We start from the raw sequence: 19,367 nt of genomic DNA, 5'->3' as shown, positions 1-19,367 counted from the left end.
AACGAAGTGGGTATTACAATATGGGATAGAATAGCTCCCCTAAAGGTGCACAGATGTAACTACATGAGATAACTAGGGACTTGTGTAAAGCTGCTTTAGGAGCACCAAAAACTGTTTTCATAAATGCTGGTCAGGGATTTGTGATTAATGCTTGCCACTGCATTTTAATAAAACAAGTTGCAGTTTCACCAGATTTTTAGATGCACACGGTAGCTCTGGTTTCACAAGATCCTAATGCACTCTCATATTGTGCTTTGAAGTTAGTGCAGCTGTTTTAATCTGAACACCTTCACAGATAACTGTAACAGTCCCTTCAGAACCGTTTGGCCCTGCAGTGGGAAAGAGGCTAACGGCTCAGGCATCAAGCAGTGTATTCATGACCATTTCATGTAATAACTTTGTGAGGGAGCTTTTAGAGATGGACGTCTGGTTCCTGTCAGCACCATTATTCAATAATTTTCCAATCTCTGTACAATTATTTTCTAATCTGTATACTTTGTATGCACTTTTAGACATTGCTTTAGAGTGGTTTGTATGAGCTCTTAAAACATAAGTACAAAATTAAAAGGACACTTTGTTCAACATCAGGATACATTTAGACAACATTTTATTTAAAGTGGATGTTGTAACAGTATAAAGCAGGGGTGTTCAATCTTATCCGCAAAGGGTCAGTGTGGCTGCAGATTTTAACTTCAAACAAGCTGAAGCTCACCTGATTCTGCTTGTTTAATCAGTTGGTCTTAGTCTTCAAACATTTTATCAGCTTTGTTGGAGTGAAAACCTGGAGCCACACCGGCCCTTTGCAATGCACAAAACCACAGTCACTTATCTCATCTTATCATTACGCTAATTATTCGTTATCACACATTAATTATTATCAACAGTCCCCAAATTAGAAGAACAATTTTAGGAAAGTGTGCACCCTGGGACAGAAAACTGAAAGCACCGTTTGTCTGTCTCAGCTGTGCATTTGACAGAATACTTAATCTAACCACATTTCTGTAGCAAAGTATAAAAAAAGCTGCATGTTAACAAAGAGCAGTGTGTGGTTGGTCCTACAGCACAGGGCTAAGCTGAGTAAACTCCACCACAGTGAAGCTGCTTCTGTGGCCGGTTTGCACTCCTTCCTGTAGAATCACTGAAAACATATTCTGTAGAAGAGGAAAAATACATCAAGATTCATTGAAGACTTCTACATGAACAACCTAGTTAGATGCATATTCTGTTAGAAAATGAACAGGTTTGAAACTTCTTATACATTTTTTCCAAAGAAATAACATGTCAGTCACAGTATGTCATTGAGACACATTTGTCAGTTGGTTTGTTTAATAAATATGATTAAAGAGATAATTCAGAAAAAAAAATACACAATTTCCCACTTACATTGAACATAATGAATTCTCCTGACCTTTTTGGGGTCCTCTTTGGGTTTTGCACTGGAGCTACAAGGCTAATGTAGCAAACAAGCTGCCACTACCAATGAAAGCTTACCATTACCAGTTAGCATTACTCAAATTGATGTTTGCTTCTTTAGTTTTAGACTGGAGTGATGTAACTAATGAGAAATGGAAACTGATGTAACTAACGAGTAACTAATGGAGACTTGGAAACAAGCAATGGAAACTACTAGTTAGCCTTGTGGAAACTCCATTAAGTTGTTAAGTAAACTTTAATAGACTTGCTTATGTATTTGTTTCAGGCACTGCATGATATACTGTTATCTATAAAAACAATTAATGGTAACACTTTACTGTAGGGCAGCATTTATAAGGCTACATGACACTTGTATAAACCTTTCATAAAAACTGACCTAAACCTACACAAACATTTATAAAGGCTTATCCCAGCAAGCATCAGTCATCATAAAGACTACTTTAGTCAGTTTCACTTTATGAAGTGTTATGACAATGTTTGTGAAATAAGCCTTCATAAACGTTTTTATAGCTATATGTGAGTTATCGTCAAACACCTGTTGGTGTCATGCAGCCTTGCTACCCTTCAGTAAATTGTTACCAAATGGACTAAGTATACTGCAAAGCTAAAAGCAGTAGTAGCCTGCAGTGTGGAAGCCTAAATATTGTTTGGTTGTTTTTTGTCCATTTTTATACATTTATACAGATTATAGTACTTCATCCTTGATTTGTCATACAGGATATTTTATGGACATGTTATTCTGATACCTGCAGATCATAACGGGGCTAAAATAACTGTGTTTAAATGCAGGATGCCCACCTGTACGCCACTGGTCTGCTTAGTGGAGTCTGGAAGTTGCAGTTGGTTGTTGGGAGACTCTTTGCAGTGGCTTACTATCACACCTGAAATGACAGGGCATATTCTGAGAAAATTAAACAGCTAATTTTTAATCCTCTGGATCTAAACTACCGGAAATCAAAGTTACATGAACAAACCCATATGAAAACTCTTAAATGTTAAAATGAAGTTTTCTTTGTTAAACAATCAAAGCTCTATAAGAATCTTTTGTAAGTATATATTTTATTATGTAAACACTTTTGTTCGGTGTGTGCAGATACCTTGAACAACAGAGTAATTTAACACTTTCCAGTAGTACTTCATACGTACACTATTTATGTTGATATAGAAAAGAAAGCCCACCTGTTACTGCAATGATGAGAACACAGATCTGCAGGCCAGACATGATGAGAAGGGATTGCCAGAGTCTGATCTCTCTGATCTCTGTGTTCTGTGTCTCATTCCGCAGCTGCTGATTCTCCACTGTCTGATTGTGGTGATCTGAAGACAATTGTACAAAGAGCAGGTGGGTCATTCTCATGAAATTTTTTTTTGTTGTTGTTGTAAAAGCTATCAAAAAATATCTGGTTTTAACCATGGTTAAGGTTTTAAATAATTTATGTATATATATATATATATATATGTATATATATATATATATATATATATATATATATATATAATATATATAATATATATATATATATAAACAAAACAACAAAAGGTAAACCATTTATTATTGTCATACATTTTTTAGATCAAACCAGAGTATTTTCAAACACTCTTAAGTTTCTTGACTGTCTTAATTTGTTTTGGACATTGTAACCATTTGCAGTAATGAGATTGCTGTGAATATTCAGGAATTTAACATCCAAATTGGGCCATTCACTAAACCTTTGTGGTCTTAAAACATTATGTTCACATATCAGAATAATCAAGGTGGCTTCTGAGCCATCATCGTTAAGTAAAAGATCACTGTGGCTTCTGAATGGTCAGGAAACAGTGATGTGATGTTGAAATTATGTAAAGCAGTCTTGCACACTGTATCGGAGATAAGCAACACTATTTTTTATCTCCCATCTTAGAAACAGTACAGTATCTTTACTGGTGAACAAATTTCTACCATTGCAACCAACAGCTGTGAATATATGTGAGGGGCTTATAGGATGGGAGACAAAAAAAGGACTATTTAGTATAGTCCTAGTATATATAGGCTTTGAGATTAGTTTGGCTGTAACCTCTCAGACCCCCAACCTTTCTCTCTCCTTTCATCTGTGTTCCTCCTAGTTCTAGATTGCTGTATATTTTATCTCTAATTTTTTACCAGTGTAGCTTATTTTGCAGCTTCTCAGTTGCCGTCTGCATTGATCAGAACTAAATATCAGTGGCTTTAAGAAAACAAAGTCATGTAAAAAAGGCATTTTGTGTGATGGTTATATGTTCCACAACCGACCCTAGATTGCAGTAAATGAGAATATGTTGCAGAGAATGAAGAATATCGTGGTCAAAATATAATTAACTGACATTTTTCTAAATAGGGAACATTACCCATATCAGCAATGATGATCAGAAGTAGAGTGTCTGATAGAGTCTGTCTAAACTTTAACTAATAGCATGAGAAGATTTGACTAGCTTAACAACTTGAAGCACATGGCTCTGTGGTGCTTTGTTCAAAATTTTATGTCAATATTAACAGCTTAAAAGGAGCATAAGAACATAAACCATGGAGACTTTCCTTTTGTTTTCCTTACTACTATACGGTTCTTTATTACTGTTATATGAAGTATTAAATTCATCCTTTTTCTTCAATATAAAAACATACACTAGTACATGCATTTTGTTTTTAAACTGTTTAAAACACAAAATAGCATGCATTAAAATAGAGCCAAACATGAGAATTTCAACTTGCATTGTAAATAAACTTTTTTTTTATTTTATGTACTTCTTTTTACTTTTAATGTCCTACTTCAGAATGTCCAGAATTATCCACAATGGGCCGGTGTTGCTGCAGGTTTTCTTTCCAAAAAAAAGCTGGAGCACACCAGATCAGTTGTTGAGACTAACTGATTAAACAGGTGGAATCAGATGTGCTCCTGCTTGTTTGGAATGAAAACCTCTTTGCAGATAAAAAGGGCCACCCCTGACACCCCTGCCTTACTGGAATCATGGATGAAGATTTTAGCTTTATTATTTGGATAAATTCAGATCAAACATCCTAATTTGCTGTAAATCTGAAGAGCTGGAAGTATGAGATATACCTCTCATATTTGTACCCAGAGCTGTTAGACACAAACACTCAGCAGGACAAGGAAGCACAACTTAAAGCTCCAAATACTATCATCTAAAATCAGATATCTGTACATGTCTCCAATGGAGAACAGTATTTTAAATAGAAAAGTTTAAATGTACTCACCATTGGTGTGCAGTATCCTGATGCCAGTGCTAATTTTAGGTGGTGTTTCATTTAAGATGCAATAATAAATTCCTAATTCATTCAAAGTGATATTGTGTATAACTAAACTACTATTTATCTGCAGTGAGAATCTTTTGCTGAAGCTACTGTTGCTGTACACAGGCACTGTGGATGCTTTTGCAAAAGATCGTAATATATACAGTGGAGGCTGTGAGGGCTTCATCAGGAACCAGTATACGTCTCTTATATCAATCTCACAGTTTAAAGTCACATTCTGTCCCAAATCTACAAGCTTGTCTATAAAGCCCTCTGCAGCTCCACATAACAGCAGCAGACCTAGCAAGAGAAAACAGAACAACTAATATACCAGGTGAATAAACCTACCATATATTTCAACTGACATTCACCTTACGTTAAGTTTTAACACATCACAGGCATATTTATGGTGAACCAGAAATCTATATTGTTAAACAATTAACCCCAATTAATGAACTCACAGAAGTGAAACTGTATCTTCATGTTGTAACCTGAACACCCAAAGCTTCAATTCAGTCAGTAACAAAGAGCTACTGCTGCACTTCAGACACACAAGAAGTTTTAAGTGAGAGGAAGTAAGAGCTGAACATTTTTTTTCCCTGACACTTCAGACATTGATTCATATGTGTAGAAAAGCACACTCACACCATTAAGGTAATATTTCCATAGAATATAATGGTCTTTGATCACTACTCATTTCCATACATTTTCTTACTTGCTGTATTGATCCCTATATTCACCATAAAATAGTTGAAGCAGAAGTGTTGAGATGATAGTATGAATTGAGCACATCTACGGCTTCATACTGCAGTCTTCATCATCTTCTTTGAATTAAGCCCCATTCCATGCAGTGCGTAGCAGTTTGGTGTAAAGAAAATATTATACAAATGAAATGTTGAGGCTTCTTTAATCACATAGAATTAACTTACAGACATTTATGATTAATTGCAAGGTAAACTGTGTAAGCCAAAGTCATGGGGGCTAAAATAAACACCTGAATGTGAATTTACAAAAAGTTTTTTTTATCTAATAGGTAAATCAAAGTCTCAGGCATCAGGCAGCATTTCAGAAGCATTTTGTGTAATAATAGCTTTTAGAAGCAGAAAACACTTCGGACATTTGGTCACCACCACTGTGAACAATTGTGACTTTTGTAAGTTTCTCTCAGAAGGAAAATTTCACATCAAACCACTCTAAATGATATTGATTAAAGATTTAATTAAGCAGAAATTTTGTAAAAAAACAAAACAAAAAAAAAAAAACTCCCCTTTAAGAAAATTACTGAAAATCATGGCTTTAATCAATTTTCTTTCGTTAGTGCCCAAGCATAATTTTACATATCACTCTATAAGTTGGTGTAAAGAATGACAATCGTCAACTTGATGAACAAATGCAACATTTAAATCTGAATATTTCTGTATGCTCTAGAGATAATGCCCTCAAAATTTCCCCTCTCAAAATGTAAAGCCCACACGGGTTATGTGCCACCACTAGGGGCACTAGACTACAACTACAGATTTTCAGATTATACAGGATGATTTACTCCGGGAGCGTCTCCATCACTGTCTCAAATTCTCATTTTTGTCGCCATCGCTTTTTGAAAGGGTCTGTTAAGAATGCTGAAAAATAGCCTGTAGCCCAAACCCATCTAAGGCTATGTTCATATTACCAGGTTGAAGTGTCACTTTAATAATGAGGCTGAGAGCTGATCAGAGTTAATTATCTACACAGCGATGATGATGATGCACGTGATTCATTCACGTGATGTTACTGAGTAGGATTAATGACTGATTTGAGTCACTTACTTAAACAAGTGTGAACCATCATGTCAGAGAGATCGGATCTGAGCAAAAAATGGGCTTGTAATGTGAACGTAGCCTAAAACTCTATAAAAAGGCATGCAGAGCAAAAGCCTTTAGACATGCAGAGCAAAAGCCTCTTCTGTAGTCGGGCTTTCTACATTCTTCAGTGCATCCAGTCCACTCAGCTGGTACCCACACACACACACACATCATCTAAACCGCTTATCCTTCTTGGTCGCAGAGGGGTGCTGGAGCCAATCCCAGCTATCATTGGGCAGAAGGCTCAGCTGGTACCCAATCATCACAATTATTTTGGCTCAGATTAGTCAGAATAGCCAACATTGGCTCAGTGCTGTACTGCTGCTGTGCTGTGCAAGCAGTTATGAATGATGAGGACCACACAAGGAGGTTACTATTATAATAAGTGTTTTACATTAATTTACTTAAAACTGCACTATATAAGATTTGGAGGATTTAGAGACCTATCTGGTGGAAATTGGCATTTACACGCAATGTGCAGAAGAGCTTTTTCTTCCCCGAGCGGATGAATTTGATGATAGCTAGTGCGTTGAAAGAGTGTTTAAAGAGATCTCAGTCAAGACTTGGTGAAGGACGTGTCGTCCGAGGATTATCTACTCTTGTCATCATATAAAGTGTTCTATGTAGCACCAAAAAGGGCTCTTCTATTATAACAAGCTTGACATCATAAGAGTGTAGTGCAGCATTGACGTAGCTTCTAGGTTACTGTCCTAATGATGTGACATCATTTTAGACATTGATTATTTTACATGTATTAACGGATCAAAAATTATGCATCCAAATTAAGTTATTTCAATCATCATCTTAAGCTCGTATTAAGTTATCCTGATGCAATGTTTGTGAACCCACCAGGCCATTAGACTTAGCCAGCTGTTAAATGATGATGTAGGTCAACACTGACAGTAATCGTTCTCATTTTTCTTTTAGATGTTTCAGACTGAGTGACAAAAAATCTCACATAAACTCAGCGGGAAGTGGTAACCAATACACTTTGACTCTGTTGGGGTAACAGCTCAGAGTTATCATATTAGCACGGGTGTGAAGTATCTGTCTTAGGAGCGTGTGAGAATGATCTTTATTGTGTTTTTTAGCTTTTAATGACATTAAGTTATTTATATTGTGTTTTTCTGTACAGTGTTTCAGCAAGTTTCCCACAATATAAATTAAGATATAAATGAATCCTGTGTTTCCTACAAAAAAAAGCTTAAGACTAATTACTTGATTTTGTGTTCTTCATAGGAAGGGCTTAATAATTGTGCTAAAGAGGTATTTTTGAATTCAGAGTATAAAATTGTCCAAATTGTCCAATTATCTGCAATCAGGAACCATTGCTTCAAAAAAACAGATGATTTAAATAAAATGCTATTTTAACCAAATTGGAGGGGTTGGTTATCATTCAGCCAGTGAGATTACTCACTGATCGCTACAATACCATTTTGGACTGATGTTTTACTCTTAATTATATTTTTTACCTGTAAGTTTTTGATATTTATTTTTTTTGGAAGACATCTACATATTTGACTGATTACTTTGAATTGTTTACATATGTATTATTGTTATCTATTTTATTTTTTAAAAATCCTGTTGAGCAGACCCTTTTCTAAGCCCTGTCCCCTTGTTTACCATTATTACATCTGACAAATTTTAAGGGTGTCAGAGGATACAGTTGGGCCCAATCCCTTTTCTTATTTATAAGCCATACCCCTTGTTTTCGAGTGTCACCTTGCCCCTTAAAACTGAGTTACAATAGGTAGTGGTTGAAAGCTTTGCCTATGAAATGGGAACATTACTTCATTAACAGGCTACTAGCGCTGCTCTGTAGGCGACCCTGCCAGTCTGCAGTGATAGCAGAGGAGGGTAAAGTTCAGCTCCTCACTGCTGGGCTTTAGTTACATTCAGGACATCATATTCCTTCAAAGAGGGGGGCAATTATTTATTATCATCCACCCTGAATTCTTCAGTGATATGAAGCTGAAGTCAAATATTCACCAGCTTCTTGTTTGAATCTTGTTTTATTTTCCCATTCCACCTTAAATGGAACAGTTACATTCTGGAGCTTCAGGAGTCAGAACTTCTGGACTATTTAAGGTGGAACGGGAAATTTAGCTAGCTACCTACCGAGACATTAGCATATTATTAGCGATTTTTTATGCGTGTTATAAAGAAAAGAGCCATTATATATTGAAACAACATTAAACTTATCCTATGGTTATCGTAATTTTTTAACAGAGAAAATTCGGACATTTGTGTTTTATTTTTGGTCACTGACGCAGCCATCTTTCCTGTTTTCATATCACTCTGTTTGGATTGTCTCTGAAAAACCTCTGTTTGGAGGGTCATGTAGCCCTAACACTTTGCCCTACCCCTCTACCTCAACAAGAATCGGGACACACTACCTCCAGGCATGAACACATAAAATGGAGAGCTAAGGGTGAAGTGGTAGGGGTGAGGGGTGAAATGGGACTGGGTCTTGTTCACTCTGATCTTTGACATTCTCTCATAAGGGCTTGGTCAACACTGATGTCAAGTCAGATCTTTGAATTTCTGAGGAAATGTAAAAGAATTGGAGGACTAGTGATTATACCAATTGAAACATGTTGCTTATTTGGCAAATGACATAAGACTGGACTCCCTCCTGAAGCAGTAAATCAGTTTTTTATTAGTAGATTTAGATAAGGCAAACTACCACAAAAGTAGTAATCTGATAGTATTTGGACTGGGTTATCTAGACCCAGAAAGTAAGCAACATTTCTTGATGGAGTCATTTATTAAAGGACTCCAGAAACACTGTATGGAAATAAACTGTCCCACAGTTCTCCACCTTGATACCTCAAGTGACGTAATTTAAAACATTTCCTCAGTGCGGTTTGAATCGAGTGTGTTGATGTTTTCTCATGCTCAACTGACAAAAAATGCACAATGTATAGAACACAAAGTGGAAGTTTGCAGCTAGAATCTCTCATTGAGAATCGCAATTATCACATTATTTAATTATTTCTCAATATCTATACATGTGTATAGGGCTGAGAAGGAGACTTTGGCTCTGGCGTCTGCATAATCACACACCATTAGTTTACTAAATGTTTTATTTACAAAGGCATGATGGGACACAGTTTTAAAAGCGGAAGACTTAAAGAAATCTTCAGTTCTTATCAGTTTGCTTTCTGACCTCTATGATTGAAATGTCCTAGAACAATCCACAAATTACACAAACAATTTCAGGACTTACTGCACTGTGAGACAGAGAACTGAAAGCAGCATTTGTCTGTCTCAGCTGTGCATTTGACAGTTGATCAGAATGCTTAGATTAACCACAGTCTTGAAGCTGAGTTTATGAAAAAAACTCAGGTGCGTGTTAATGTAGAGTGTGTGGTTGGTCCTACAGCACAGGGCTCAGCTGAGTAAACTCCACCACAGTGAAGGTGCTGTTTCTGCAGCCGGTCTGCACTCCTTCCTGTAGCACCACTGAGAACAGATTCTGTAAAAGATAAGAAAAAGTATCAGGAGTCTGCATGACTAACACAATTAGAGGCCATTAGAAAATTAGTAGGTCAAAAAATTCTTGTGGTATTTATGCTATATTTCTTCTGAACACAGAACTTGGATTGTTATAATAAACTCGGTGCTTGTTTTGGAGACAATATTTTAAAAATGTGGTGGGGTATATAGCAAAAATATCACAGCACTTCAAGACATTTTCAAGATACAAAGAAGAGCCAGTAGTGCCACATTAAAAACAAACAAACAAACAAACTGAGACTATAGCGATGTAGTGTTTCACAAACTGCACTAAATCCAATTAATCTTGATTAATTATGCTGTATATATCATGTTGTGTTAGAAACCACATATAAAATAAAAGTCTATTAAAGATTGTGTGCTGTTGAGCTCTTGATGCTGTTGACTGAAGTTTGAAGGTTGCAGTTGGTTGTTTAGAGACCCTTTGCAGTGGCTTATGATCACACCTGAAAAGGCAGGGTATATTTCAAGGAATCAAACAAGTTTTTGTGAAAAAGAAACATGATTTTCATTCTGTGTAGGTATATTCTTGAGCTTTATGTGTATATACCCATAAAGCAAAGCAGTGCAGTTTAAAAACTATGATGTATATTCAGCATCACTTGTGCATTTTCTGATATCATTTGCTGTGTACAGTGCTGTGCAAAAGTTTTAGGCCATTTGAAAAAATATACGGATCTCTGGGCTGTAGGCACTATTTTGTTTAATAAAACGTGCCTGATTACAAATAAAAATAAACAAATAAATAATACATTGTGATTTTATTTATGAATGTATTAGCGTAAAGATCTTCTCGACGAACCCCAGTATTTACAGTTATCATCCAATACCTACTTTGTCAAAAATCAACCTTGTGTTCTTTTCACTGTATTCTTCTAATCAACATAGTAAGGGTTTGTTGGTCGCCTTTGATCTCTTTATGCTTACATGTCTGATTCTGCAGCTGCTGATTCTCCTCCATCTGATTGTGATGATCTGAAGATGATTCTCTAAAGATCAGGTAAGCTGCTGTACTTTGTCTTCAAATTACAAAAGCCTAGAGTACTGTTTAGTTTATTTCTGACTGTTTTTCAGCTGTAGTATTAACTTCAATATGAGTACACGAAAAGGAAATTCTGTATATTTTTAAATGAGTTTAGACTCAGCAGTCAAGGCACAATATGGAGATCCAATATAAACACAATAAGGAACAGTTTTTTTTTAATATAGTTCAAAACCAGTATCTGTACACGTTTCAGTTGGAGGTTGGAATATTAAGTTGTTAAGTTTGAATGTACTTCAGTACCTCCAGTACGCTGTTTAATGTGAAGTCTAGTGCCATTGTTGATTCTAGGTGGTGTGTCATTTTGGATGCAATAATAAATTCCCAGTTCATTCACAGTGATGTTTTGTATAAATAAACTACTGTTGTATTGCACTGAGAATCTTTCCCTGAAGGCTGGGTCACAGTAGTACAACTCTGTGGGTTTGCTTGTGAAAGTGCGTAACATATACACTGGAGAATGTGATGTTTTTATCAATAACCAGTAAATGTCTTTTACAGCAATCTCACAGTTTAAAGTCACATTCTGTCCCAAATCTACCAGCTTATCTGCCAAACCCTCTGTAGCTCCACACAACAGCAGCAGATCTGACAAAAGAAACAGCACAAACACACATCACTGTGTTACAATAATCTAACTAGATGTTTAAACTTACAGTTAAACTTATAAAAGTCAAATTTATAACATACACATTATGAAAAGAAATCTGACCACATGAGCAAAAGTTTAAAATATCACATGAAGATGTAAACCCAGTGAATAAACTCACAGAAGTGAAGCTGTATAATCTTCATGTTGTAGCTTCAGTGAGGTCAGCGTCACACTATAGAAGCACTACTGCTGAGCTTCAGCAGCAAAATCAGCCACACAAAAGGCAAAGACAAATCATAGCATCCTAAATGAATGATGGTCAGTATATTCTATTAAGCTCACACACTATAAACCCTTACATTTTCCAGTCTAGACAGTAACACTGTTGGTCAATTTTAAATTCAGACATTCAGTATCGCTGTTGTTGGAACAAAACCTTGTATCTCCGAAATGGTAATTTTACAGAAGAAGGAAAAAAACATACTCTACTTTTAATGTAAATCAAAGGAACCAGACTTTTTACCAAGTAATTATGGACCATTTCTTTTGGTCTATTCATCCTGAAATTTACACACAATGTAAAGGGCAACAGGTAATTTCAAATTAAGTCAAAAACAGAAGAAAAAGAACAAAATGGAGATACAAGGTTTTGTTCCGACAGCAGCCATATATAACTCACATGTGATTTACATTGATGTTATTACATACTATACTGTAACTCTTAGTAAATACACACAGCGTTTGATGACTGCAGTTTTAAAATTCATCCTACAATGTCTTGTCATTCTGCTACATTAATCAGAGGTGGGTAGTTTACTCAGTTACATGTACTAAGTAAAACCTTCAAGTGTTTTTAAATGATCAAGTTCATTTGTGAAGATAGAAGAAAACAAAACCTATTTCCAGTTAATGTTTAACATTGAGTTCCTTTTTGCGTTTATTTCCGTTATGTTATGTTGATAACAGCATATGTACTGAGGCTAGGTACTGAAATTCAATACCAAAAAGGCACCGACCAAAACATCTCGGTACTACCGAGTACCGAAAAGTCTCAAAAACATTGGTGCCTATTTTCGATACTTTGCATAAAATGCAAATCACGAGGGATTATTCGAGTAACCTTACTATTAATGCAAAAAAACAGAAAAGAAAAAAAAACGTGACTCACAGAAATGCAGAGAGCACACAGATAACTAAATATTTCGAAGAGGTTGAAAGTCTGACTCTACTGCGAAAAGGTTACTGAGAACAGTTCCAGGTGCCTCAAGATAGTGGCTTCCAAAACGGGTAATACGTCAAATCTGATGAAACATTTGATTACACACGAAATTAATCTCCGTCAAGAAAACTGCAGAATTTTCGACTGCATGAAGAACAGCACTACGTCGCTGCTGGAGAATCTGGGCTAAATACATTACAACGACACACAGACACCAGTGTTTCCAGTAAAATATCATCCAATACGTTAATGGTTCACTGTGCACCTTTTTTCTCGCTTTGCCAGAGAAAACTAACCCTCATTACTATGCTGTTTGTCATCGCTGAAAGCCAGTTAGGATTCAGCTAACTTTAGCATAAAACTAGCATGTATTAGCTAGCTAGCTAGCTAGCTGGCTACAATTCAGCTGCCGTATGAACATATCATTTAATTCAGGTTCTGTAGGTTTCATAAATGAGCCCGATTAACTTGCGTGTCGTTTTCATGTTGTTGATGAGGGCTTGGACAGTGCTGGGGCCAGTTCACCATAGCAGAAAAGCTAATTATGTCAGTTGAGAGGAGGGAAGAACACCACAGAGCAGTAACGTTAACCAGCTTTATTGTTAAAGTATTGCAGCCCTTTTCGACTGTTGAATCTCTCTGGTTTAGGTGAGGTACGTGGAATAGATCATTTGTTTTATCCCTGTATGACATACCTGTAACAGTGGTTACAATAATGTGTTTGGTTGTTGTGAATTTTTTTTTGTTTGTTTTTTCTTTGTTTTTATTTATTCAGAGAGATGACAAAAGCATTAAATCCCAAGTAAGCCATCAAACACACTAATATCTGCCTGGTATGCAGAAAAAGAAAAAGAAAATCATGATAATTATCCTTTTTGTATTTTTTTTAGAAAATTAGAAAAAAGGTATGGAATAAATATTGAATTGAAAGTAACGTATCAGTATCGGTATGGAACATTTTCATACGATACCCAGTCCTGCAGCTGACAGTGCTGTAATCAGATTGAAGCAGGCTATTTACTTAATATAACATGATTAATAATAGAAGTTAGTATGAGAAGACTGGCGTCTCCACAGGTTCCAAAGAGGCTATGTGACATCAAAAGACTTTATGTTCTTATTGATTGTTTTTCGTAGTAGTAAAGACCAAAACAGTTGAAAGAGGTTGTTGCTCTTACATCACACATGAAAACAGGTTTAAAAACATTAGTGAGCTGAAGATTTTTGTTTTGTTACATCTGAAGTCAACACTGTTTTGCGTAAATGACATGGTAGAGACAAAATTTGTGTGCTTGAGTGTCGCTGACCTTGTCGCGTACATCAGAATATTTGAATATTTGCAAACTCTGATTGGATAGAAAGTCAGAGTTCTATGTTCTGGAGTGTTGCCGTGGTCACAGTGTGCTTTGAAAGTCTATCTGTCGACCTTTTTTTTTTTTTAAACAACACTTGTTGCCTGGACTATAAATTGGCCTTTATGAATTTGTGTTTTAACGATTCCTGCATTTTGGTATGTTTACACATTTTACTATGCAACAGTTCTACTCCTGTGTCACTATAGAGGGATGTTCCTGCAGTGGGAAATCATTGTGAATTTACATTAGGAAGTTAATGTATATGGCCTCAAAATGCTTGATCACATGCTTTCTGTAGAGAGAACATTTATTATTTTGAATAAATAGGAAACTAAAGTCACATTCATAATAATAAAACCCAGTAATAAATATTTTTGTTTTTGTTTTAGTTAATGTAATATGGAAACCCTACCCAAAAGCTTTAAGTTTATAGTGTAACAGCACTGGCACTGGAATAGAATTTTTAAACTGATGTGCTGGTAAAAATGCTGTTACATTATTTGCAAATTAAATATTCCATAAAGTACAAACATCCATAGTGTTTTTCCTCAAAAGTCGTCAGCAGAGGGCAGTAGATTGCAACAAACTAGACCCAGTCCATGGACAAAAGCACACCACGTGGCTCAAGATTTTGTCATATACATCATTGCACCTGATATGAAGCCTCATTTGACTCACAACATTTCTTCCTCTGCACTATTATGGGGGATATTTCCTGCTACACAGAAGTGACATTCATATATGTGGCCTTAAAAATATCTGATAGTCATAAAAGTCATACAAACTGTTTGATTTTCAGATTTATTGTAACATCCTATGATAACTTTAGCGTTAAAAATAAATGATTGGTGCAGTGGGTAGCACAGTTGCCTCACAGCAAGAAGGGCCTGGGTTCAACTCCCTAGCCAGGTGAACAGGATCCTGTCTGTGTGGAGTTTGCATGTTCTCTCCATGTCTGTATGGGTTTCCTACCACAGTCCAAATACATGCAGTTACTGTGTGCACATGTATATGTCTGCGATGGCCTGTCCAGGGTGTTTTCTGCTTTATGCCCAGTGACTGCTGGGATAGGCTCCAGCACCCCCTGGAATAATAAATCTGGCCAACTACAACAAATGGACAGTAGAGTACAACAACAGTAGTTGTTGGTTTTAGAAGTTCTGCAAGATGCTAAAAGTTCTTGCACTTCCATCCTCACTGATGTTTGATTCATCAGCATTGTATCACATCAAAGCTTGTGAAGAACATTCAAATTGCAGCACAAAATAAAATGCTTTGCGTTCTTCACAGCTCAGATTGTTCAAAATCTTTTAATTATTGTGCTAATAATGCAGATCAGTAATTTTAAAGTCATAGCCACCTTTAAAGCTTGAATTATGAAGGTCAGTAACCCTTTACAGTCAGTTTATTTGTGTGTTTTTCCCATGATAATGCACGGTTGAGGGTGAATGCTCTGCATATAACCACCTATTTTTTCACTGAGACAGAGTGTTGCAGATCATTGATTAGTGTATGTGTGATGGCAAGAAATACTCAGAGAGTGGGACCAATTCTCCAGTTTTATTAACCACCAAACACAGCACAGAACGAACTCAGACACAAGCACCAGTATCCATAGCTTTAGGATAAATATCGGGGTCAAGCTCAGATTACGACTTACAACAGAGTTGGAGGGGAGCTTATGATTTAGAGATCACAACTGTGTTATGAAAGACCCCTTGTTCCATACGTATGTAAGTGAGGTTTCATTAGTTTTCTTTGGCAGCCAAATTTATAAAATTGTCATGCAATGCACTGGTGAATCTTGTAATGATGTCCAACAATGTACCTCAAAATGTAGGGGACGACTGCTACCTTGACCAAGTTATAACTGATTAATTACCCAATCTAAGGTAAATCATGAGAGATTCTGATGCACTTGTGTGAAAAGCTCTTCAGGGGTACAAAGTATAGTCCAGAGGAACTGAAAATCTTTAAATGTAAATTATAGAATGTGCCAGTACTGCACAGTCCCCTCATAAAACTCAGATTTTAGACTAAGATGGTGTAATTGGTCCTCAGTTGGTCCTGTGTGAGTTTACTTGCCACGACTGAAGCTCCTTGTGGCCTTCACGGTTTCGGGGGTTGAACTAGAGCATACATGCTGTTGTCCTGATACTGCTTCACTCCTCTGGCTGATGTGGGCAGCGCAATCTCTTCATACTACAAAAGTAAAGAGATCAAGTCAAGTCAAGTCAAGAGGCTTTTATTGTCATTCCATCTATGTACACGTACACAGTGGAGCGAAATTACGTTCCTCCAGGAACAACACGGTGCAACAAGGAACAAAAAGTACAAAAGTACAAAGTGCGAACGTGCAGACAGAGTGCAAACAAATTAAGCTAGAAAACAATACAATAAATACAATAAATTAAACAGACATTAGACACAGTAAACAGACCGGACAGTGTAGCACCGACACAGCACAGATTTCTGGACATGAAGTAGTGGAATAAGGTGCAGACATATTTAACGTGATGTGATCTGTGAGTTACGTCAGATAACATACATATACACAGCAGTTACTGAGGTAGTAAAACAGTTACTGAGGTAGTGAAACAGTGTAAACACAGTATTGGCAGCAATGTTCCAGATAGATAGTGCAAGTAGAGCATCAAAAGAGGTGTGTATGAGTGTTTGTGTGTCTGTGTGTCTAAAGTTAAAGTTGCTGTAAGTTATGATGTTATTGTTGTTTACATTTTTGAAAGGATGCAATTTTACTGCATGTCGCTTAGTCACGGTTGGAATAATAACTTTGTCACAGCTGCTACATAAGAATCTGCTGAACGCTGCTAATACCTAAGGCTCGTTTTACATACACAGCATTCCTACCTCTGCACTGCTTGTGTATTCATGTTGCTGTAGATTGTGGTCTGGAGGCTGTAGTTGGTCTTCTGATGATCTTTTGCAGTGGCTTGCTAGGAGAGCTGAAACATGACGAACAATAAAATCCAAATGAATTTATTGTAAATAAAGTTAGTAAAATCTACCAGTAAAATCACAAAGGGCACAGTTACAAATCTAGACAAAATCTTCAAGTATACAACTTGAATCATGATCGCAAATTACTTTTAATGTCTATACAGTCGCTCACCGATGATTGGAATGATGAAAATGCAGTTAAGCAGAGCAGATGCGAGAGTCAGACTTGGCCATGGTGTGTGTTGTGGTGTTTGTTAGTCACTCTGCTTTGTTTTATTTGCAGTCTCTGAAGTACGTCCTGAAAATGGGGTAGTAATCAAAAGCTAAAATCTACTTTACTGATAACATTAGAGTGTAAATTAAACAAAAAAAAATACCAACTGTGACTTGATTATTAGAATTTAAAGCAATTTGAAAGTATCATGTAAGTAAATAAGATCCATAGGCTTTGCTTAACATTTTAGGGGGATGACATTTGACACTTCGCAGATTAGAAAATCAACTTTTGGATTTCAAATGTAGTAACTAGTAAATAATAACTCAACAGATGAGTATTAAAGACACTTACCAGTGCTGTTAAGCCTGAGTCCGTTACTAAAAACAATTGGTTTTCCAGTTTCAACACAGTAATAATCTCCAAGTTCATCTTCTGTGATGTTTTGTATCAATAAAGAGTTATTCACTTGTAATAAAAACTTCTCTTTGAAAACCGTGTTGTAATAGTGAAGCCTGTTTTCACCATCTCTACAAGAGCGTAATATCAGCTCTGGGGCGCCGCATTGTTTCTGTACATACCAGAATATCTCTGTGTTACTTTCACGATTGGCAAGATCACACTTTACTGTTATGCTTCCTCCCATTTCAACTTGGACAAATTTCAAACCTTTAACTGCTTCAAACCATATGAGTAAACCTACAAAGAGAAAACAGTGACATAGAATAACCTTCACATTCAAAATAGGTCAGAATATATACAGCTTACTTGTAAAAATGTAATAATAATAATAAAAATAGTAACAGAATTAAACAGAATTTACAAAAATAGAATAAACTTACACATCTGAAGCTGTAAATTCTTCATGCTGTCACTTGAATGTTTTTCACAAGGTAGCTACTTCACTGCAGGCAGTTTGACAGAGGAAATGGGACATAAACTCGCACTGACCACAGCTTTTTTCAACTCTACAGAAGCGATCAGAGGTCAGCTGTGTTTGCTCTGAACGAAAGAGTCCAATAGTAAGTTAATAGTAAGGTAAATCTGTTTAAGTATGTATTTAAATATGTTCTCCATAGTGGATGACATTAACCTATTTTCACTCAAATAAACCACATCATTTGACTGGGCTTGTTCAAACTTTGGTATAAGACTGTATGCACAAACAACAGTAACCAAGCCTTTAGGGTATAACTTTCAGTGCATTGTTTTAGTTTTTCCCTTAAAGTTTGTGAAATTTTACTACCTTTTCATGGGTGCATCTGAGTCTGCAGACAAAACAGTCAGACCCTGACGTGTTTGATCACAGCTCTGTAAAAAGCTGGTATGTGGTGTACTGCGTCCTAAAGAGGAGTGAGCTGAGGTGATTCTATTCTGTATTTCTTTCTATCATTGGGAGCCATTTAAAACCTCACAAAACCGTATTTAGTATGCCTACCCAGGCCCAATCCTATTTCTCATTTTTACCCCTACCCCTTGTTTTCAAGTGTCACCTTGCCCCTTGGAACTGAGTTACAAGGGGTAGTGGTTGAAATCGTCTCTACAAAATGGGACCCTCAATTAAAAAAGAACATTACTTCATTCACAGCTACTAGCGCTGCTCTGTAGGCGACCTTGCCAGTCTGCAGTGATAGCAGAGGAGGGTGAACAACATTAAGATAATACAATAGTTCTTGTAACTTTTTAAAAGAGAAAATACTCACAGTTGAGTGTGTCTTTGGTTGCTTGCTCAGCCATCTTGCCAGCTTGTCTCTTTTTTCTCATAACACTCTTTTGGAGTGAACTTTAAAGAAAGAGTAAATACAACTCAGAAACCTATGTTAAAAATAGAGCTTAGTGTGAATAGTAGTAAGGAGATTTTTGAACCTAAAGAACAGAAGGAGGAAGAGCATGATGCAGATTCATCTGTGACAGCTCAGAGGACT

The 19,367-nt window shown here is 36.4% G+C and overlaps 1 protein-coding gene across 1 annotated transcript; it reads right to left on the bottom strand.

Annotated features, from left to right (window-relative positions):
* Nucleotides 1-1,049: 1,049 nt before the first annotated feature.
* Nucleotides 1,050-5,203, bottom strand: LOC118801522. Its single transcript, XM_036561829.1, has 5 exons — nt 5,161-5,203; nt 4,664-4,999; nt 2,614-2,751; nt 2,233-2,315; nt 1,050-1,151 (listed from the first exon to the last, which is right to left on the bottom strand). Exons 1-5 carry the CDS (start codon nt 5,180-5,182, stop codon nt 1,056-1,058), a joined length of 675 nt encoding a protein of 224 aa, XP_036417722.1. The 5' UTR covers nt 5,183-5,203; the 3' UTR covers nt 1,050-1,055.
* Between the last annotated feature and the right edge of the window lie 14,164 nt (nt 5,204-19,367).

The sequence above is a fragment of the Colossoma macropomum genome, unplaced genomic scaffold (assembly GCF_904425465.1).
Source record: "Colossoma macropomum unplaced genomic scaffold, Colossoma_macropomum, whole genome shotgun sequence".
NCBI classification, from domain to species: Eukaryota; Metazoa; Chordata; class Actinopteri; order Characiformes; family Serrasalmidae; genus Colossoma; species Colossoma macropomum.
This window is presented reverse-complemented; position numbering and strand designations above follow the sequence as displayed.